This window comes from Homalodisca vitripennis, chromosome 4 (genome assembly GCF_021130785.1).
Source record: "Homalodisca vitripennis isolate AUS2020 chromosome 4, UT_GWSS_2.1, whole genome shotgun sequence".
Lineage (NCBI taxonomy): Eukaryota > Metazoa > Arthropoda > Insecta > Hemiptera > Cicadellidae > Homalodisca > Homalodisca vitripennis.
This window is the reverse complement of record NC_060210.1, coordinates 72,345,108-72,368,148: the sequence shown is the minus strand read 5'-3', so window position 1 is coordinate 72,368,148 and position 23,041 is coordinate 72,345,108. Positions and strand designations below refer to the sequence as shown.

Here is a 23,041-nt window from a genome sequence, read left to right as displayed (position 1 = left end):
ATTTAACCACTTGTTGGTGTTTATTTAAAATTATAATGGTTTGGAGTCACAACAGTATACCTACACTTTGAATAAAGGCTTGTTTTACCTATAGTTTTGTAAATTTTTGTACAAGACTTCATTTATAAGCAGTTCAAAATTAATTGTATAGTTACAAGTTTTATAACATGATAAGATTTCTCAGTACCCCAAATTTGATTACTAAAAATTAATATTTGGCAGGGAAAGAACAATCTTCTTAAACATCTTGAGATTAGAAATACTTAACTTATGTTTTGTCAAGACTTTTAGTGATATCTATTGTCTTTGTTTCAGCTAAGTATTCCATTCTCTCAAATTAATCTAATCTATGAGAGGTTCGAGTTTAGCACACTTACAAATGAATCGATCACCAAACAAAATGGGTAGTATGCTTTTTGAAAACGTGTCTATCATACACAGTGATGAAAATGGTAAAATGTACATTTATAAAATAATGAAAACACAAACAGTATAATCATCTCCAACATCTAGTAGTATTACATTGTCTTAAAAACTCTTTTGTTGTTTGTGATTTTATTCTGTGATTCTATTTGCTTTAGTAAATAAAGCTACTCAATCTCCTTCTCTTGAATTATTTAAGAAAACATTTTAAAATAAAGAATAGGAATAGTTAATCCTTTGTAAGCAGTGTTATTTTCATCCTCTGATTGCACATGGACATAAACAGACAGGACCACCCCCCCCCTCCTTCCACTGACAATATATGGAAGAAATCATTGTCAAATATACATAAATCCCTTTAATAATACTATTTTTCATATTCATGCTTTTTATATATTTTCATGCATTGTGGTAAAATGTTCTTAATTTACTATTTTTAGAAAGTTAACAGGCACACTCAATAAGCAACAAATTCAAATATTCATAAATGAAACAAATAATTTAATAGTTCAATAGGCTAAAGACCCTTTGAATATCGTGTTAGGATCTCTGACAGTGTCTTACAATTGTACTATTGTAAGAAAGATGATTTTTTTAAATAAATCTGATTTAACAGTTTTTACTATATTATATCTTTATTTTCTCCGTAAAAAAACAAAACAAAAAACCATGGATTCCTTAAAAACATGCTAAGTTAAAAAAGTGATGTACTTAAAAAGCAAATCAAAACAAACATATTTAAAAAAGCCCACCTTTGAAATCTTCAAGGGCCTCTGAACTGACGAGAAGAAAAGGTTTCAAGGAGCGACAAGCAACAGTATCTCTTGCTGCCCAGAGTGAACTCCATATTTCGTCATCTCTTATTTTGAAGCCAAGTTTGCATAACCTTTCAAATAATATTCTACGAGATTCTTTTGTTGTGTTGGTGACAAATTTGATTTTCAAGTTCTTCTGTCGTAACCTAATAAAATTAGACGGTATAATAAAAACACTGCTTGAACAGTTTTTTCTATAAAATAAGTGGAAGGTACATAATGTCATATTTAACAAAATTTATGAAATAAATTTAAATTGGATTATTTAAAAATAATAAAAATACACCAAAGTAAACAATTCTATTAGGTAATTAGTATAATTAGAGTACAATTAAGTGGCTGAAACAGAGAAGGGGAATGGTTGTGACTCCACTACAAAAGAATGTAAAAAAGCAAACAAAGTTGGTGTGAGTTTCACACATTAACAGACATAGAAAAAGACATCTTTTCGTAGGTTATTATAAATTAGGTGAATATAACTTGCAAAATGCTTTTTTATGGGGACTCATCAAGAAACATGCTTGCAAACGAACCTATAAAAACAAACAGACTGATGTTAGGGGCAAAAGTAGGAGAAAGATATCATACGGTAATTTTTTGAAATTTAATGGAGATGGTAAGGATGTGAGGAATTGTTTGAAATCATTCTTGGACATATTTTCTATTTCTAAGAAGCGAGCATCAATCGCAAGGACTGGAGATAAGCCTGCAGGAGCCATGAGTACTGTAGGCCCAAGTGATGAAGAATGTGCAAATGAACTAAATCAGTCACTCCAATCAAATTGACCTAAGTTACTACCCTATTAAGATAAACATGACAAACATGGTAACAATTTTAACAAGCTTGTGAGACCCTAACTAATTTTGCAATAAATAAATCATAATAGAATGTTTCCTTGGTATACAAACCACTACAGCAGGAAACAAATTGCAACAAAAGTTTCATTCTAAATGTATCGTCTGTAAAAGAAATGTACAGACTCAACATTAAAGAACTTAAAAACAAATCTGACGATGATGTAAGCCCACCTGTGAAATATGAAAAATACCCGTCTATTTTCAACCAAAAATGTAATATTTTCTTTAAATTGCCCTTAAATGACACTTGCTCAGTTTGTGATGAGTTCAAGAAGGAAGATCGGATTCCTTACGCCATACGCCTACATCAATAAAAGGCAGAACAAGGCTATAGACTTACTTTCAGAAGCTAGAAGAGAATCGCAAAGTCCATCTTATGAACACTGGCATTACCTATGATCTTCAACAAGCAATGCCACTGCCCAAAATACCCACTGAAAAAGTATTTTATTTGAGACAGCTATGGGTGTACAACATTGGGGTTCATGTATGTAACAGTAAGAAAGGGTTTATGTGCATGTGGCCAGAGAACATAGCTTCTCGTGGCTTCTGTGAAATTGGTTCTTGTGTATATAAAATGCTTTTAGACACTAATTTGGCAGAAGATAAAAAGAAGTTGTCCTTCTTTTCAGATTCCTGCAGTGGCCAATGGTATGGCAATTTTAACATTATATTATATTTTGGTCCATATTGGAAAATTTGAAGAAATTATTTATACTTTTCTTGTACCTGGGCACATTCATGCCCAGTGACAGTGACCTTGGTGTTATTAATAAAGAAGGTCAGAAACAAGGATACTTTTATTACTGTATCTGATTGGAAAAACGTTGTTAGGGAATGTAGGGTGAGATCCATTCAAAGTGTACTTGATATGGACACTTCAGATTTTTTCAACCTGAAAAAATTTTTGGACACCGTACAAAAAAATAGTATGAGTAATGATCAAAAGAAAGTTGGCATTAAAGATGCTAATGTGGCCCTTTAAAGTTTCAAAGCTGAATAGTAAACTCCAGCTTCATATAATGCTATTCGATGAACTGGGTACTGAAGGTATTTCTGCTTGTATTTCAGCTGAAACATTATCTGAATAATTCTTTTTGAATTCTAAAAATCTTATTACAGTCCAGTCTTGAAGGGCACCTGTGCTATATTATCTTTCCGTTTCTAAGTACTGTCCACCACAACCCCCATGAACCTTGCCAACAACATCACAAAAACATATATATTTGATAAATAACATAACATAACATATAAATCTGGTTTGTTTTCTAGGAAAACTTTGAGTTGACTTTGGTCTCTTTTCAGAGCTAGCCCGTTTGATTAAAACCATCTTTCTGCTTTCTACAAAGTTGTCTGCAACAAGTTATTGAGCTCTTGGACCCTTCGGTTTGAGACAGTTAATATAGTGTCATCGGCAAAGAGGACCACTGAAACCCTGTGGGAGGTTGTTAATGTAGATCAGGAATAAAATGGGGTTCCTAATATAGATTCCTAGGACACCAACGACAGTAACTTCCTAGTGAGATTGACAAGTAACACCAGCACTATTTACACAAGATAGTGCTCCCCAAAAGAGGACTTAAAATAAAATACAATTTGGAAATTTGTTAGAATTTGAGATATCTAAAAATAGGACCATACAGACAAGAGACATTGGACGGTAGTTTAACTATAGTATATGTCAAATTTTGTGAAAAGTGCCACTTTTGAAAGAAACTAAGATATCGGCCAGAGGCTTGGAAATAAAATTTGCTACAGCTTTTATAATGACTGTTGGTATTGTTTTAAATACCTTAGCACCAATAACAAACTTAAATAATAAACAATAGTCTAGGATTTGCTGGTTACTAGGGTAGAGCAGTATGTCCAACAGTTGGATGGTTAGGTTAGGTGAGTTTTTATTTGTTTATAATTTATTATCAACAATAAAAATTGTTGGTTATCTCCTGCTTAACTCGATTTCCTCATTTCTCCTCGAATTAATGTTATTACCATTAATCTTCCCGTACTACTGAATATTTCCTTTATGGTAATAGTACAAGTTTGCTTAGTCAGGAATATTTAAAGGTGTTTAAAATTTTTTTATTGGATGTCACTAACCAAATATACGTCCATCTCTGTAAATTTACTGATAAATATAAGTAATCAACTTTAAAATCCCTTTAGAACAAATGAAATACAGGTATATTTACTAACCTCGAAACTAAAATTTTAATTCATTTTTTAAATAAGAGCATTATCACTGTATTACCAGGAAATTTATCACTTACTTCTCAAGTGCTTCAACTGCTGAAGGTGTAATTTCATTTCCAATGTGTAATGTTCCACTTAAATCTATCAACACAGTCTTCAAGATCCTACTCCTGTTAGCCATAATACACCGTCTGCCTTCTTGATAGCATTGTTGTATCAGCTGTTGGTTCGATTTTCAGCTGTAAAAGAAGGAAATGCGAAATCCCTGGCTAGGCAAAAATATGCGCCGTTTCATAAACTCCATAATAGGATGATAATTTTTTATGGTGAGTACTTTTTGTGTGTAATTCAGCAGCTTATTTTGTATTTCATAAATATATAATGTGATTTAAAACAACTAAGAGATTTGTGCACACTAATATCTAAGTATTTTTATTCAATTTGGAGTTGATTGTGGATGGACGAACAAAGGTCTCCATTATGGATTGAGGTTAGAGTTCATTTTATTGAATGCAGCTTGCGTTTAAATCACAATTTACCAAATTATTATTGTTTATACTGAGGTTCAATGAAATTAAACAATGTTATTGTGATATTTAAAATGAACTGTAGTTAATGTAAAACGAAAGTTTTATAGTGTATTGATATTTCAGGTGTTTGGTGACTACTAGGATATACTTCAATCATAATTAAGGTTCAACCACTTTGTATAATCTTTGTTTAGATATTGACAAACGTTTACTATTTGAAATTTCTTCTTTGTTAGTTTTTGTAGTTTAAGATTATGATTCAGAGGTAAATTTCTTAAATAGGCTATAATTTACAGAATTTAGGCTTGGTCAAAAACCTAGCCTATGCTTATGCTTGAGATAGGAGTTCATTTTGTTTTAAGAACTTAGGCATATCTTTTTCATTTAAGTTAAACTGTATTTATTTAGTTTATTGTATGGTTGGTTTAATGTATTAAGAGATTGAATATATCAATAAATAATCTTTAAATATATTTTGTTACAAGTTACAAAGAAGTTACACATCAAACAAAGTAGGTAGCACATCCAAGATTGTTTGTTACATATTCTACATGAATAATTGAAATAAGGCATTGAATTCAAAAACATTCTAAGTAGCCTAGGCTAAGTTATAGTTATTTATTCAAAATTAATTAGGCCTATTGCTAATTTATTATTTTGCATTTAAGTATGTTTAGGCGGTACAGTAAGTGGCCACTACCACATTCGAGTCAGGGAATCAAATTATCAATTATAAATACTTACACTATTGAATACAATTTTGTTTTTAAACATTATAATTACAGTTATTTAAAATTAATTATTTCCAACTCATCTTAAAGTATTAAATACCAACAGCTTATTGTTCAAAATTAATTCTTAAAACAAAGTATAATCATTTGTATGGTGTTTGAGTAATGGCCGTAAATATAATGGCGATATACATCTTTATTTGTATTACAAGCTGTCAAACTTATTTATGCTTCAAAATCGCAAAAAGTAACTAAATATTACACTGATTTGTTTGTTACATTTAAATAAATACATGTAGCTAGATTGGTTTGTTATTTATCATTGATTTATTACTTTTTAGATACAAGTTAAAAACAGCTCAACAAAAACTATACTGTATTTTGGTTTCGATAGTTATGATAATTTATAAATATAGATGATTCGATTGTGGTAGCGGCCATTTATTATACTGCAGCCTATGTTTTAATTATCAATATAGACACTAATACGCTACTTAAATAAACGGCCTACATTTTTATTATTGATTGTTATTATTAAACATTTTGATATAATATCCAATTTCAAAATAATGTAAGTTAATAGGCTAATTGTACACAACAAGAATTATGATATATTAACAACAAAAATAATACAATACAATTTTTAAGAAAATGAATTTTTAAACAATAATATCGTAAAATTAAAAACTTTTGTCTAGCCCTTTATATCAGAGAGACTTAACAATAATTTTATAGCTTGCCTGGATAGCAGTGAGTAACGGCTTTTGTGAAAAAAATCATAAAGTTGGTCTGCTAGACAGTATGCTGGTATTCAACTCCTCAAACTTCTCTTGACCGTATAAGAACTTTCAATATTGTTTAGCTCACACAATTTCCTCATATTCATACCCATTTACAAATTCTCCAAAAATTAGTTACTTTTTGTTTATTGTTTACATTAAAAATTACTATAATTCATACGTTGAAATCATAAGTTAATTTAAATAAATTGTAATATAAAATTCTTTATTTCATTAAAAATAATTTGAAATATTCAATAACAACAACTTAATAACGAATGTAGGTTTCTTAAAGTATGTTGTTTGAAATCAATTCAAAAAAGGTAAAAAAAATACAAGTGATATTCGAGTAATGGCTGAAAGTACAATTGTGATGGATTATTTGTGTTACAAGCTTTCAGGTATATTGAAGTAGTTTAGCACATTTGTTTATATTTAATAAACACATATAGTCCTAGATAGTTTATAATTCATCATTAAATTATTGCTTATAGAAATTATATACTAGAATTTGAAATACCTGTAAGATAGGTTGTTTCGACATTTTGGTTAACCATAAATATATTGATGATTCAGTTATCGTGGTAGCCTTACATTATATTGAGCCAAATAATTTAATTTAGGCTACCGTATTAATACAAAGGATAGTTTAGGCATATTATGTATAAAACTATTAACTAATCTTTCACATAATGTTCATTATATTAAATTGAATTACAAATTTATTTTTCTGACTAGATTTTAAGTTTAGTAAATAACTTTACTAGGCTTACATGTGGCTGCAGTGTGATAAGCAACCACCAACACAATTTAATCATTAATATTTCTGATTAACTAAACTGAAGAAGAAAAGAAAACCTAAATATCGAAGCGAATTACATTATAGATATTTCAAATTATAGTATAGTTCAACTATGTGGTTGCAGTGTTATATGAGGCCACCACCACACATGAATGATTACAACATAAATCAGCTGTTTTTTAAGTCACCACTTATACTTCTAAATTTATTTTTTAAATGTTTACAAAATTCCTTGTTATTCCTTATCTTGGTTTGTGCTTAATAAAGTTAAAAATAATGTAATTTTTGTAATACTACTAATATGCTCTAATCCTAATTTTATTTAAATAAAATGTTAAAAAAACTTTCTGGAAAAGTTGTAATTAATAAGAAAATTCTCACTACATCAAAAATGTTTAGTAATACAATTCCCATTTTTTTTATATCCTGTGATATCTATCCTTGCTCTGTTAACAGCTATCAGCCTCCTCTGCATCCCTCAGATCAGGTGTTGGATGTATTCCTGTGGTATGTTTTGTTATATTTGTGCAGCTACTTCCAGCTCAGCTCAGCAATATTTTCTGCAGATTCTCTCTGGGCTCTAATGTGCTTCCTGAGGTTGTCTCAGATGTGCTTAATCGGATTTAGATCCGGGTTCCTAGGTGGCCAATCCAATTCTTTAATACCCACTTCATGGAGGTAGTCTATCACTGCAGAGTTCGGATGGCCTTTGTCTGATATTTTAAGATGAAATTTGGATCTATGAAGGGTGCAAATGGTACTACATTCTCTTCCAAGATGGTCAGTATATACTTCTGACCATTAAGTGCTGTTCTTGGCATGGCTACTAACTCTGTACGAGCTTCAAAATTAACATTTACCCTTATTAGAGATCCTCCACCAAAAGGCACTCTAGAAGAAAAGTAGGTTTGAGTATACCTCTCATTTCACCTTGTCCACACTCTTTGGCATCTGTCTGAAATATTTAGACTTAAGTCTGTAAAGCGAACTAGTCTCCAATGTCCACGTGATGTGCTTTTGTGCAAATCTTAACTGAGCTAATGTTCTCTGGGGAGCAGTGGTCCTGTCAATGGTTGTCTGCTTCTCAAATTAGACTCCCAGAGATGCCTTCAAATGGTTCTAGTTGAATCCCTCACATTTTGTACTCTTGCCAGGAAACTTTGCATTCCAGTACCCGTTGCTGACTTCCTCTTGAAAATATCCTTCAGAATAAACGATCATCCCTCAGATTTGTGACTCTCCTCCGATCTGAATCTCGCCTTCTATCACCAATAGTCTCCAAAAACCACCTAATCACCATTCCGATGGTTGTATGACTAACCCCAAAAATTATAGCAACTTCTCTGTGAGAGTGACCTTCGGTAGCTTAGGCTTTTGCCTGAGTTGCATCTTGGGCTGTTAGATTACGTGTCATGTTCACAAAAGTAGAAAAAAAACTAAAAAGTAATGTAAACCAATAAATGTTAAAGGTTGTGATTGGTATGAAAGCATGTAAAAGGTGGAAATCAAAATAAGATAAGATGTGTGGACTTTGAACCCTTCAAAAATAAGAGAAAGTAAGTGAATGGATGGAAGCATGATTATAACTATCCCACATTGTTATAGTGTACTCAGTTTTATAGAACAATATAACTCAACCGCAAAACACAATATAACAGAATATTTCATTTTCAGAATTACATTAGTAGCTGGTTTTACCAGAAATGTGTGTGTGTGTATATATATATATATATATATATATATATATATATTTATTTATTTATTTATTTTGTGTGTGTGTGTGTGTGTGTGTGTGTATGGGGGGGTATGCACGTGTGTGTAAAATTTAATATATAAATATACATACAATATATGTGTATATATATATATATATATATATATATATATATATATATATATATATATAGTGTGAGTTAAAAGTATGGATACACTCTGTTTAGTTTTTGAGGGATAAAGATGAAGGGATGGAACTCGGGACACCTTTCTAGGAAATAGAAGTGAACTTTTCAGTCACTGTTTCAACTTTGCCCATTTCTCCAAAACCTCGTTTTGAAGAGGCAGTTCAAAAATGTTTAAATGTAAAGACCCATTAAGTGACACCTCATTTGAAAGGTCTTGATAAAAGAAGAACAGTGGAAACTAGAGCTTTCTATCTCAACCGAGTACAAAATGGGTGAGTAATATCTTTTACAAAACAGTAAATTACCGTACAAATTTAGGATAGAGGAAGTGTAAATACAGTCATTTGTTTAACTAAACAAAACAAGAAAAGAAAACAAATGATTTATGAAGGCATTGCTGATGTATTCTTCCCCCAATCCAAGAACTCCTTCACTGAGTAGAATGAGTGTTGCAGGAGCCAGTTGGTTATGGCAGTCTTCAGTCTATTCATAGGAAGTTTCTGCAAGTGATCAGGTAGTGAGTTAAATAAAGCTGCACCTTTGTATACAGAGTTTTTCTCATAAAGTCTGAGATGGTGAGGATCCAAGAGAAAGTTATGCTTGTTTCTAGTGCTCTATTGGTGTTGATCCGCTGTTCTCGTTTTATTAGAACTGACAGCATATACATGATGGTCTTGATGATAAACAACGATACTACTGTAAAGATCTTTTGCTCCCTGAAGATTTCCTAGTATCTTTCATAATAGTTCAGTCTGGTAAGGGCTCTATTAGCTCTTTTTTGTACAACTAATACTCTTTGTAGGTTCAGTGCCATTGTTCCACCCAAGGCCACTGTCATATCTTAAGTGCGACTCAAACTGGGCAAAGTAAGCAATCTTTTCCATCTTTGAATTTAGTTAATTCTTCTGACGAATTAATAAATGCTGCTGCTGATTTTTGTAATAAGTTGATCTACATAGGGTGTCCATGAAAAGTATTGTCGATGGTATGCTGAGGTATTTGGTTGAATCAATAATGGAAAGCTCATAACTGTTTTTAAGTGCAGAAATTCCCACTAATGTATATAGTAAACCCCTGGAAGAACTAAATTTTCTAATGGCAATTGAATATGTATCAATAGGCTTTAAAAATTAAGAATAACCAGACTTCCAAAATAGAGGCCTACTACAGTGTTCCAGTCTACTTGATGATGTTAATATCCTAACAGTCCTTCTCTCTATCAGTAATAAGCTCTGGCCAGTGACTACTGGATTTCATAAGCAAAGTGGCTGTGGAATAAACCATGGCATTCTGTGAGGGAAAAGATCTATCTAAACGCCCTATTTAGTTTGCAGAGCAGATAAATTACTCTTCCAAGCCTCAGTAGGCTTTATTTAAGTTTTTATTAAGGTTTCCAATTTATCTATCTAAATGGTGGCATTTTAATATATTTTTATTTTATTTTTTTATAAGTTAATATAGGTAGGTAGTTAATATTAATAGAACGATTAAAAGTTATAATCTGAGTAATCGACATGTGCATATGCAACAAAAGGACTAACCTAATAGGAAGCTCATTTTTATGTATGCATTTTCATAGTTTATAAAAAAATATTATTTTCATTCTAAAACATTTCCTGTTATATTTTATAGGTGCAATGATACCGTTTTACCTGGTCGCTCAACAGTTGAATCATTCCTAGTATTTCAGCAACAGAGTAAGTTTAATTTATCTTAATAGATATAAAAGTAAGTTTTGTAAAAGAAATATATATATATATTTCTGTGTGTGTGTGTGTGTGTGTGTGCACGCGCGCGCGTGTGCGTGCGCGTGTGCGTGTGTGTGTGTATGTTAATGAGAAACATGGCAAAACTTTATTCAGTAGAAAAATAGTGGTATTATTTTTTTATTTTGTTGCCATACAATGGGTTTCCTTACAGACTATTGGAATAATAGCTGTGTAAGTTCATCTCCAATCAAGTTATTGGACCAAATCTATAAATATATCTTGACCTTAGTAAATATCAGATCAAAGAGCAATTACAGTACTTAAGAAAGCTACATCACAAACATTCAGTATAATAAGGGAGTTCAGCTCCAGTCAGTGTGTTAGACTGCTTGTATAATACATGCATGTCTTATGGTTTCCTCGGAAATAGTGATGATGGGATAACCAAACGGTTTTTATAAGCGACTAACGAGTCGGTTATTTTTATCGAATGGATAACCGATAAGAAAGTTAACCATCTGAAGTTTGATATGGAAGATCTTCGATTTTGAGTTAAGTAGGTAATGTTTTCAATAGAGCGTAAATAAATAAAAATTAAAACTGGTCATCAATTAAGGTTTTTGACATTTATTTAATGTAATTCATTTTCAAATCTAATCACAACTAAGAGTACTTTATATGAAAACAAAATTAGTAAGCTATAAATAAAATATAGAGAAAATCTTAATATAATATACAAGTTAATATACTATAAAAGTTATAATATGTTGTAAATAAAATTAGTAAGTTATAAATATAAATTAATCATTATTTATGTTATAACATAATAAAACAGGTTAATTTATCATTATGGAATTAAAATTACTTTGGACTTAAGAACAAACAATGGTTGGATTAGAAAATAAATATACACACAAATTGACAATTTAAATAATACTGCTATGTTGCAAAGACAGTGCACTATGTTTTACATCTTATTATATTTTCTATGGAACCTTACAAGAAAAAAACTCTTAACAAAATGATAAAATTAACACATTGTATTTACATCAAGTAACAATGACTGATATAAACATATAAAAGACACAAATAAATTAAATTAAACTATCGTAAACAAAATAGTTACAAGTGATTTAAACAAATGTTTAAAAAAAATGTCATTTGTCTTACCACTCATTAATTCTTGCTCTATTATTTATTGTTCTCTTACTTGTCTTAATCAACAGACCAAGTCTGAAAGCACCTTTCGCACATCCACTGACTATAAATCAATTTTCTAACTGTATAATACAATTTTTCATAGACAGATTCATTTCGGTCAATTGAACATTGGAGCAGTAATATGTATTGTTTTATGAACTGTACGGAAATGTAAAAACACACTAGTTAACTTTGAAATTTTATAATTAAATTCTTCTTTGAGAAATTGAAATTTTTGATGTGTGTCTTTCGTATTTTATATTATTTATTCTGTTTTTAGTATTGGGCTATTTGGAAGTTTGGCTATGTGAACTATTCCCAATCTACCACCCAATTTACCAGACTAGTAAATAAAATTTCCCTAACTTTCTCAATAACCTGCTAATTTTTTCCAAACATTTGTTTCAATACCTCTCAGTATAATTTGAAAAACTATTCTCAGATTTAATTTTCACTTAAATTGAAATACATTGATCATATATGGCATTACTATGTTACTGTGCAAACGTTTTACCTTACGGATCATGTACTTCTTCTCAAAAAATGGACTTTAATGTCCTTAGAGGTTCTATCCACAAACTTTCTACGCTCTTTGTACATGGAATTTTCCTTCGTACATCATGAAAAGTAGCCTACCTCTTGAGAAGTGGCATAAGGTTTTGTATGGGATAAAGTCCATCTTTTTGAAGATTACCTCCCTGAAGCATTTTTTGTTGACCTGTCACATCCGTAGTTCTTAGTTTTACTCTTTCTACCATATTCTGCCTTATTAAAGTGTGAGGATTGTATACGTACATAGCAAATTACTATGGCTGCAATGAATTTTGCACCTATCAAATAAAAAGTCTTCACAAGATGATATAATTGTTATGGGTGGCTCAGCCTACAATTGCCTGGGTAATTCCAGGGTACCCTAGGTCACAAATAAAATAAAAACAAACTAATGAATAAAAGGAGCTATAGATAGACAAGGATGGTTTTTTCAAATTTTAGGTTGTGGCTAATACAAACGCCACTGTGAATCAAGTTTACTACCAACTGTAATTATATAATTACTGCCACAACATAAAGGAGAGTGTGGGCAGTAGGAATAGGCCAACTTTAGGTCCAGCGCCGATCCTCTAGGTGTAAAGTCCCCTCAGATTCTCTGCTTGGAAAGATGCTAGGTGAAAAATCCGGGTTAAGGGGATAGTTTAAAAAAAAGTTAAATTCTTTATTTATTGACCAATTTTTATTCATATTATAATCTAGTATGTACCTTGGTATAACTGGCAGAAATGAAGTATAACTTTTTCCATGGTGGATACAGTTTTACTTTGTCACTGTAAGGCACAAACTTTGCATTTTCTTGAGGGCCCGGCTTTGATGGTTGGGGCATTTTTTCAATAAAATGCCCCCAAAACTTTTCTTGAAGATACAGTAGTGATTCATCACAAATGGGATGCCTATCAGTAGTTACCTGGTCGGCAGCTGCACATTCTGCAGTATTTGCCCTACCAAATTTATTCTAAATGTTGAGATTGATTTTTTCAGTCATTTATGCACTATGAGGCAATTTTAGATAGCAACATATCAAAGGAATAGAAAAAAATCTTTTTGTATTCTTTTATGGTTCTTCACATCACAGGGAAGGAGGATAATCCCTAATCTTGTTTATCAACCTCATACATTATAATCAACCAGACCCTTTGGGTTGTCTACTTCTTTCTTTTTGAGAAGTGATCTACAACATGTGGCCGCTCATGGACAACATTGTGACATCTATCCTGGCCTTCCACTTGAGACATTCATATTGTCAGTGAAACTAAAGTTATGCATTCTTTTTAAATCTTTGTTTCTTCAGATCAGCATGTAAATTTTGTATATTGACCTTACAGTTCCCAAACCATATGTTTGTCTTTCCTGAAGCTTCTAGATGGATTTTGGCGAACTGTATCAGTTGTTGATGAACAGTACACCTCCCTGTTCCAAAGTAACTGAACATAAGTCCAAGACAACTTGTTCACTGACTGAGAACTCTTGATTAAGTCTACTAGTATCTTTTTTGCCAGTGTAGATCTTAATGGAAAAGACATATTTTATAAACTTCCACATAAAAATTTATTAAAAAAGCGCTTTCGCCGGTTAAGGCATCATCAGTTTGACATTGTTTACAGAAAAAAACATATGTGTAAAATAGAATAAACATATGATAAAATAGAATAAAATTTAAAACTAACTGTAAAGACCAAAAACTAATAAATTATAAAAGAATTATGTAGAAAAATATGGTTTGCAATTCATAATTTTGGAATGGATTTCTTTTTTCACTAATGGTATAAAAATATCACTGAAATTTACGGAAGGTTGGGAAATACAATTATCTTTTAAAACTGTCATACACGCACTTTCAATTTGATTTCTTTTAGTCCAGGAAGATTCTTTAAACACTACACTAGACGATTCAAAATTTATATGATGATTTTCCTTTACTGCATGTTCAACTAATTTAGATTTTTCAATGTTTTCTTTTTTATAATTTATAAATATGTTCTTTTACCCTAATTTCCACAGGTCTTGATGTTTGGCCGATATATGTCTTGTTGCAATCACAGTCAATTTTATATATCACATTCTTGGTTTCTTGATGTTTGTTTTTCGGTTTTAATTTTGTTAAATAGCTTCTTATATTATTTTGGGACTTAAAAACAGTGCGGATGTTAAATTTATAATTTATCGTACGAATTTTTTCTGATGTTCCTTTTACATAAGGAATAGTTACGGTAGTGAGATAATTAGGATTGTCTTTTTTGGTAATTTGTTTGCAACTTTTGTTTTTAGCCTTAGCTCGTTCAATAATTGATGGAGAGTAGTTGTTTTTAATCAAAAGTTCTGTAGTATAATTTTCTCCTAAAATTTTGTCTTTGTTATCAGTTACCAAATTATTAATCTTCTGGAACTTTGTACTAATCCAATTTTATTCTATTTTACACATATGTTTTTTTCTGTAAACAATGTCAAACTGATGATGCCTTAACCGGCGAAAGCGCTTTTTTAATAAATTTAATGTGGAAGTTTATAAAATATGTCTTTTCCATTAAAACCTACTTACTTCCACCAAGGATACAAAGCAGAAAGTGTAGATCTTGTAATTATAATACCCAGTTTTTTAATCACATACTTTGTAAATGTTTATCCCAAACCTAGCTCTTTTTGATGGGTTGAATTATATCCAAGAAAGCCTACCCCGTAACATCATCAAGCTCTCATCAATGTAAATATTTTTATCAGGGGTGAAAATATTTTTGAAAGCTAGTAACAGATTAGCTGATTAGCTATGTGTCTCAATTTTTCTCAATTTATCTGTTTGGTTTATAAAAAATGGAGATACCGTGAAATTATTTTAATCTGTACCTTGCCATGGTTTCACCAGATATGGACATGTACTTAACTGTTATAGTAGAACAACTAATTGTAGACTCAGCATTCTGGACCAATTGGATAACTAAGGCAAAATAGACCTTTAATTCGTTCACAGAAACATTTTCCCATTTTTAAACCCTGTTATTGTCTTGTTCTCTTGGCTATCATTAGCACATTTGTTAGTTTAATTACATACCTGAACCCCAAAGGTTTCGTTACAAAAGTGATTAAACACATCTAATTCAGTGCAGTTTTCTGCAAAATGCTTCGAAATGGTAGGATTTATTCCATGATTTCCAGTAAAATGTCATTTGTTTGAATGTTATATTTGACGATGGAAGGATTGTGAAGGAAACAGTATTTTTTCGGACATTTGCCATTGTTCAGTGAAACAATACATCAGTAACACTACGTTTCGGGATCTGCAATCTTATCTCTTCTTCAGGTAAATAGCTAACGTAATACATAATTACAAACTAGGTTAAAATAAACAAATCATACCAAAGCGTTATGGCACGCCTAAGTCAGGAATCACAACCACCATGTTGTTTGTCAACTTCACTTACTCTAAAAACATGCACTTAATAAAAAACTATACACAACACTAATTATTAAAACTGAACTACAGAATACAGGTCACAATACATCTGCATTCGTCTACTAACCAACTACGACTGACCAGACGGCACTAGCCAATGATTTTAGTGTTGTGTATAGTTTTTTATTAAGTGCATGTTTTTAGAGTTAGTGAAGTTGACAAACAACATGGTGTTTGTGATTCCTGACTTAGGCATGCCACAACGCTTTGGTATGATTTGTTTATTTTAACCTAGTTTGTAATTATGTATTAGGTTAACTATTTACCTGAAGAAAATATCAGATTGTAGAACTCAAAACGTAGTGTTACTGACTTCTTGTTTCACTGAACGATGACAAATGTCCGAAAAAAAATCGTTTCCTTCAGTAAAATGTATTGTATTTACAGTATTTTATCTGACACCACATAAAATAAGAAGGTCTAGACAGTGGGTTATCACTTTTACTATCACTGCTGTCATTGTTCATACCATCAGACATTTCATTGTTATCATTTATCTTGCCATCTTCCTTAACATCACTTTCCTCATCACCACTTTCGTCTAAAAACATTAGCAACATAAACTGCAAAATTGGCCGAATCCAGACAGCTGTTTTGCTTTGGTGATTTTAGGCAATATCAGATGTTTTTCAGCAACAAAGGAGAAGAAAAAGTATTGAGAATAAAATACGCAGCAACTCTGAATGCCTCTGTGATCCATCGGCAATATATTCAACTATGTGAACATTGTGTCTAGCGGACAGGTGTTGCCTGTCTTTAGTAGATGCGCCATGCGAATTGTAGGAAGGGCACTATATGTCTAATGTATTGAGTAGTTTTAATGGATAGGCTACTATCCGTCATAGACACAGCTACCATTTGCAGTGTCACTGCCGCCGTAGCATTCCTTCACCAAGCTGTTTGCCCAACTTAACTCCTCTTCACACTTTGTCTCATTACAAGGAGATGATGTGCTGACAACAAAACAAAATGTGAAAGTAGCTGGTTAGATCATTTTATACTGTGGGTATGGCCTGGATATGATTTGGTCCAGAGTTCCAAATGCAAGATGTCGCAAGTTATACAAATTCTGGACAATTTTATACCTCGATATCAGTGATAACAGTTTAATAAATATGAAATTCAATCAATTAGGTGTAATTAAATACAATACTTAGAAATTAATATTCACTTACTTTTTATTGTAAAACTTCATTTTAAAACATTAATCTCAAATAGTAAATGTGAATCTTAAAAACAATATATTGCCTCTTAACATTCTGGGGACTGGTCAACTCTTGATTAGGACTGACTTTCAAGTCAAAATTATAAATAAAGATCCAGGAACATACAGATTTTTTGCTGTCAAACCCTATTCTTCTTATACTATATTAGTGCTTGTGTGTTTCAGTAATACTATGCCTGCTGTGCCAAGACCTGGAAGCTTGAAAGACCCAGAGATAGCTGACCTCTTCCAGAAAGATGATCCTGAAAAAATATTTGATGACCTACGGGAAATTGGACATGGTAGTTTTGGTGCTGTTTATTATGCCCGTTGCCTTATCACAAAAGAAATTGTTGCAATTAAAAAGATGTCATACTTGGGTAAACAGAGCTTGGAAAAGTGGCAAGATATCCTGAAAGAAATTAGATTCTTAAGACAGTTGAATCACCCGAACACAGTTGAGTACAAAGGATGTTATCTGCGTGATCACACTGCATGGCTAGTCATGGAATATTGCCTTGGCTCGGCATCCGATATAATTGAAGTTCACAAAAGACCACTGAAAGAAGAAGAAATTGCTGCAATCTGTGAAGGTGTTTTACAAGGTCTTCATTATTTACATTCTCTAGATAGAATTCACCGTGATGTTAAAGCTGGAAATATCCTTCTTACAGAAAATGGAACTGTAAAGTTAGCAGACTTTGGCTCAGCAAGTATTAAGTGCCCAGCAAACAGTTTTGTTGGAACACCATATTGGATGGCTCCAGAAGTGATCCTTGCTATGGATGAAGGTCAGTATGATGGTAAGGTGGATGTTTGGTCTTTAGGCATCACATGTATAGAACTTGCAGAGAGAAAACCTCCTTACTTTAATATGAATGCTATGAGTGCTTTGTACCACATTGCTCAGAATGATACACCAGTCCTTCAGTCAACAGAATGGACTGATACATTCAGACATTTTGTTGATTCATGCCTTCAGAAAAACCCATTAGAAAGGCCGACATCTGGAAAACTGTTATCACATTCATTTGTTAATGGCCTAAGGTCTCCCCATGTTTTGATAGATTTAATTCAAAGAACCAAAGCTGCAGTCCATGAGCTAGATAACCAAAATTATAGAAAAACTAAAAAGATTCTGATGATCGATTCATGTGAAAGTGAGAGTACTGCAGGAGATGCTGATGACACCCCAGACGAGCAAACAGGAGCGGACAGTAGCAAGAGTGATAGTATTACATCGGAGCACTCTGTGCAATCAATGGGTGTAAGTGCTTCTTCTCAAGGCAGCTCAACTAACAGCATTCCTCCTGCTCCAGAAGCGAACCATGACAGTTGTTATCCTCCATCAATGCGTACTCGTCACAAAGGAAGTAATTCCAGTGCTTTGGTTGAACACGGTCCAAATAATTTTGCTACTCTGAGAACTACCTCTATTGTAACTAAACAACAGAAAGAACACATGCAAGAAGAAATGCATGAACAGATGAGTGGCTATAAAAGAATGCGAAGAGAACAACAAAGTGCTCTAATAAAACTAGAGGAAAGATGTAAAGTAGAAATGGACAATCATAAACAAGTTTTAGACAAAGAATATGAAGCACTCTTACAACAGTTTAGTAAGGAATTGGAAAAATTGCAGATGAAACACCAACAGGATCTTGAAAAGAAAATGAAACAAAATGCCAGTGCAGAGAAGAAGCTTCACAAAGAAATAAGTAGTCGCCAAGAACAGGACCGAAAAGCTTTTGATGCTCATAAAAAGAAGGAGTTTAAAGCCAGTAAAGAAAGATGGAAACGTGAACTCAGTCAAGATGATTCTACACCAAAAAGACAAAAAGATGCAGCACTTCAGAGTCAACAGGAGAACAAGAAGCAAATGGACGCTAGAGAAGAACAACAATTGGCATTGGGACAGAAAGAATATTTGGAACTAGAAATCAGAAAGTTTCACCGTAAGAAACTACTAGCTTTTCATAGTTTAGAACAAGAACTCCTTAGAGAAGAATTGAATAAGAGGCAACAGCAATTAGAACAGGCTCATTCCATGTTGTTGCGACATCATGAGAAAACACAAGAACTTGAATATCGCCAACAAAAAGCAGTCCATCAGCTAAGGGAAGATCAGGTATCGAGACAACACCATACAGAGCAGCAGAATCAGCATGACTATATGACTCGAGCTGAAAGAGATCTCAAGAAAAAACATGCTCTTGAATTGAAACAACAACCCAAAAGTTTGAAACAAAAAGAAATGCAAATCCGAAAGCAGTTTAGAGAAACTTGTAAAATACAGACCAGACAATATAAGGCTCTTAAAGCGCAAATCCTGGCCACAACCTCCAAAGACGAACAAAAAACTGTTATAAAGAAATTAAAGGATGAGCAGAGACGAAAACTTGCTCTTTTAGGAGAACAGTATGAACAGAGCATCGCTGAAATGCTTCAAAAGCAGTCTATAAGATTAGATGAATCACAAGAAGTAGAATGCCAACACCTGAAGGACAGACTTCATTATGAACTTGAAATTTTAATGGCATATCAGAGCAAAAATAAAATGCAAGCTGAAGCCCAGAGGAATAGGGAACGAAAAGAGCTTGAGGATCGAGTCGCTGTAAGAAAATCATTGTTAGAAAGAAAAATGGAGCTAGAAACAACACAGTTTCTTCAAGAACGTTCTGAGAGAATTCGTCTCTTACATGAAAAGCAAGACCGAGAATTGGAAGATTTTGATGAAGAATCAGCAAGGCTTGGATTTAGTGCTTTGGCAATTGCAGAAGCTTCAAAGGAATCATATCCTGATGATGATAGTCTCTCAGGAAGCATGCTCAGTCTAGCCCATAGCAATTGTCCCAATCCCTAGTCCTATATGTACATTAACAGTTTTAGACGCATTTTTAAATTAGACAACTATTAATGTTCTTAAGTGATTTATATAAGATTTCACCATGAAAACATGTATAGAGTGTTACATTGGAAAAAATACAAAAAGTGTACAGTTAACCAAGTAATTTGCAACGATACAAAGTGGCTCGGCCAACAATAAATAATTGCATAAAGTTCTTTTTGTAAAACTTTGATATTTCATTTTATTTTAAATATTCTATACAATCAACTCATGAATATATAGGCTTTTAGCTTTATTAACTTATAAAAACTCCTTTTTAGATGTTATATAAATCTTAATACTTTATAACACTACTATAATCTGCAGTTAATAGTAAAGTGTTTTTTGTTTGCTTTTATGTTATCTATTTATTTTGTATATTAACATACATGAAATATTAAAATTATTTCTTAAAGTGTCGATAGTATTTGTTGTTTACTATCAAGTAAACATTTAAATATTAACTTACAATTTGTGCTAATATCAAATTATCTTTCTGAGAGTTGATTGTTAATTTGTTTTCCAAGTAAATAGAGCAGGCTAAAATAAATATGTTATTATAGTGTTAATTATGTTCTCTCCATGAAAAATGAAGAAGTTGACTTTTTACTTGTTTGTTAGCAAATAAGTTACACTTCAAAAGAAGCATATAATTTGAAATTATTATGTCTACTATGTTTTTACAAATTAGAAATTAAATTTTAATTTAAAGTTGCTAGAGAAAAGTTTTTTTACAAAATATTTATGGTTTCCAACACTGTGTAGTTTAAAATTTATAATATTATTAGTGATTACTGTAACAGTATCAAATGTAAAGGAGGAAATACACTAGCTAAAGGTTATGTATTGTCACTCAAGTTTATAGTGTGACTATTAATAAAAAATTCATTCTATTTATAAAAAGTAAACACTGGAATCTATGCAATTGTTAGTTAAATTAGTTATTGGTTTAAATTGTTACACTCAATTCCATGAGTGTAGTGAGTGAGAGTATAGTGCAGTGTAGTATGTAGATGCTATTTTTCATATTTAACCTTGAAAAAGGTTCTGTTTGTGGAATTAAATATTTGCTCTATTAATACTATGATGTTTACTTTTTACTCATTGTATTTTATATAAACATTAGATCGGCTATGTGGCTACATAATATAAATACATTATTATTTAATATTTATCCTTATTCATTTATTCAAGATGTCTAAAACAGTTTAAATCTTCAACCTATAATAAAGACCTCCAGCCTGTTCTAAGATATATTCAATAAATTCTGCATGCTATGCATTTCTTTAAATTAAGTAAACATTAGTTTCAAAATGATTATATTATTGGATATTATGCTTGTAAATGGAAATTAGAATCATTGGACTCTAATGATGTCGATCACAAACTAATAATTTAGTACGGATATAATAACAATAAACAATTTGGTGGACTCCTACTCATGTTGCAGTTACAAATTGAAAAGTGCTGTACCAAGAATAGCCTAGTAGAATGATCCTGAGCCTAGGTACAAAAAAAGACACCAAATGGTGGAAAGGGAAGAGGGAGGGATTGATGACTTTGTTGAGCTATTAGATCATTAAGTCCGCAATTGTTTTACACTTATCTGTCACTACATTCTTTTGTTCCTGTGAAGTTTTATAATTTGAATAGAATCTTAGTATAGTTTAAAACCTACCATGGCCATGCCTATAATATTCAATCGTTTATATTCTTTTGGAAATGTTGACAGTTATATAATTTCAAACCTTGAATACTTGATGAACAGATTGGCTTGGTCAAAACTAGCATTATAATGTTCAGTTCTTCTTTAGTATTCTTTAAAACTTAATTTATGAACAAATTAGTAAATTTTAGACCAAAACTCTTGCTTATAGCTTCTGATTTAGTTTTTTAGAACTGTGCCAATTAAACACAATTGATTATCATAAAAGTACATTTCTTCACTTTAAAAAATTCATATTTACAATTGTTCATATTCATTTTACATGTAGTAAAGTAAATTTTGTTAATTTATTTAGTTGATTAAACAAATTAAGTTGTTTATATGTTATAAGAAAGTTTTTATTGCAAAGATAAAATATATGTATGTTTTGTTTTCCTTATAATTTTTAATTTTGCTAAATATATTTCCATTCGCTTTTACAACCACTGTAAAATATTGGTATTGCAATATTAAGTAGGTTCATTGCAATATGCTAAAACACATTTCTGAATAGGTTAGGTATTATAAATATACAGTATAAGGAACAATAATGCTGATATCTTTGTAAAGCTTATATGTAATCTTTAGTGTAACGAGTCACATGTTTTTATGTGACATTTTTATATAGATGATAATTATAACATAAGCCTAATATTTTGTACATATAAATAAACGCTTGCATGGACAATGGGAAATTGTTTTGATAATTATGTGGCCGTCAGTATTACATCCATTTTATGACTTAAAATTGCTTTTATTTTTAATGGTAAATAATCATAGTGTGTGAAACCTTTTTTAACACTGGAATCAATTTTATGAGCAAAATTTAAAGTACTATTACAGCTTTGATTAAAATATTTCTTTTCCTATATTTGCCATTTCAGATTGATGCTGAACATAGCCAGTCATCATCTATAGTTGTATAAACAAAGGTGCAATTTAATTAAAACAATTTCTCGTTTTTATATTAATGTTATAAATATTTAAGTTCATTAGTAGTAGACTTTATGCATTATAAATATATTGCTTTATGAGAACAGTGTTAATTGTTACATACTCATCTTACCCATTTCTAATATATAAAATTATGTTGATTAAATGATATTCATAAGTTTTCAGGTAATGAGAACTTAATATTTTCAAGACTTCTGTTTATAATTCATAATTTGATTTTTCGTAAGTTCACATTTATTTATATTTGTATAATGTTAGCAGGGAGAAGATTTTGCTATGTTGTATATGGCTTTATAAACGTATATTCAATTTTACGTTGATTCTGTGGATTAATAAAAACTGATTTTAAC

General features: G+C 31.5%; 2 protein-coding genes across 4 annotated transcripts in view; one reads left to right on the top strand and one right to left on the bottom strand.

Annotated features, from left to right (window-relative positions):
• The window catches only part of LOC124359532 (haloacid dehalogenase-like hydrolase domain-containing protein 2), a 16,794-nt gene extending 12,297 nt beyond the window's left edge, over positions 1 to 4,497 (bottom strand). Inside the window, exons 1-2 of the mRNA XM_046812346.1 lie at positions 4,367 to 4,497; positions 1,176 to 1,384 (exon numbers count right to left, since the gene is read on the bottom strand). Coding sequence (XP_046668302.1) covers positions 1,176 to 1,384; positions 4,367 to 4,470 — 313 coding nt within the window. The 5' untranslated portion in view covers positions 4,471 to 4,497. The remainder of the gene's footprint in view (positions 1 to 1,175; positions 1,385 to 4,366) is intronic.
• Positions 4,481 to 23,041, top strand: LOC124359531 (serine/threonine-protein kinase Tao). 3 transcript variants are annotated; one of them, XM_046812342.1, is made up of 3 exons: positions 4,481 to 4,615; positions 10,665 to 10,729; positions 17,332 to 23,041. In XM_046812342.1, the coding sequence occupies exon 3, from the start codon at positions 17,339 to 17,341 to the stop codon at positions 20,006 to 20,008; it is 2,670 nt and encodes an 889-aa protein (XP_046668298.1). In that variant the 5' UTR covers positions 4,481 to 4,615; positions 10,665 to 10,729; positions 17,332 to 17,338; the 3' UTR covers positions 20,009 to 23,041. The 3 variants fall into 3 exon arrangements, with proteins under 3 accessions (XP_046668298.1, XP_046668299.1, XP_046668301.1); XM_046812343.1 differs by lacking the exon at positions 4,481 to 4,615 and adding an exon at positions 4,642 to 4,779; XM_046812345.1 differs by lacking the exon at positions 4,481 to 4,615 and adding an exon at positions 4,965 to 4,983.

Bases quoted from the DNA above. Each gene is read 5' to 3' on its own strand.
- LOC124359531 (XM_046812342.1), top strand. From the start codon at position 17,339: ATGCCTGCTGTGCCAAGACCTGGAAGCTTGAAAGACCCAGAGATAGCT.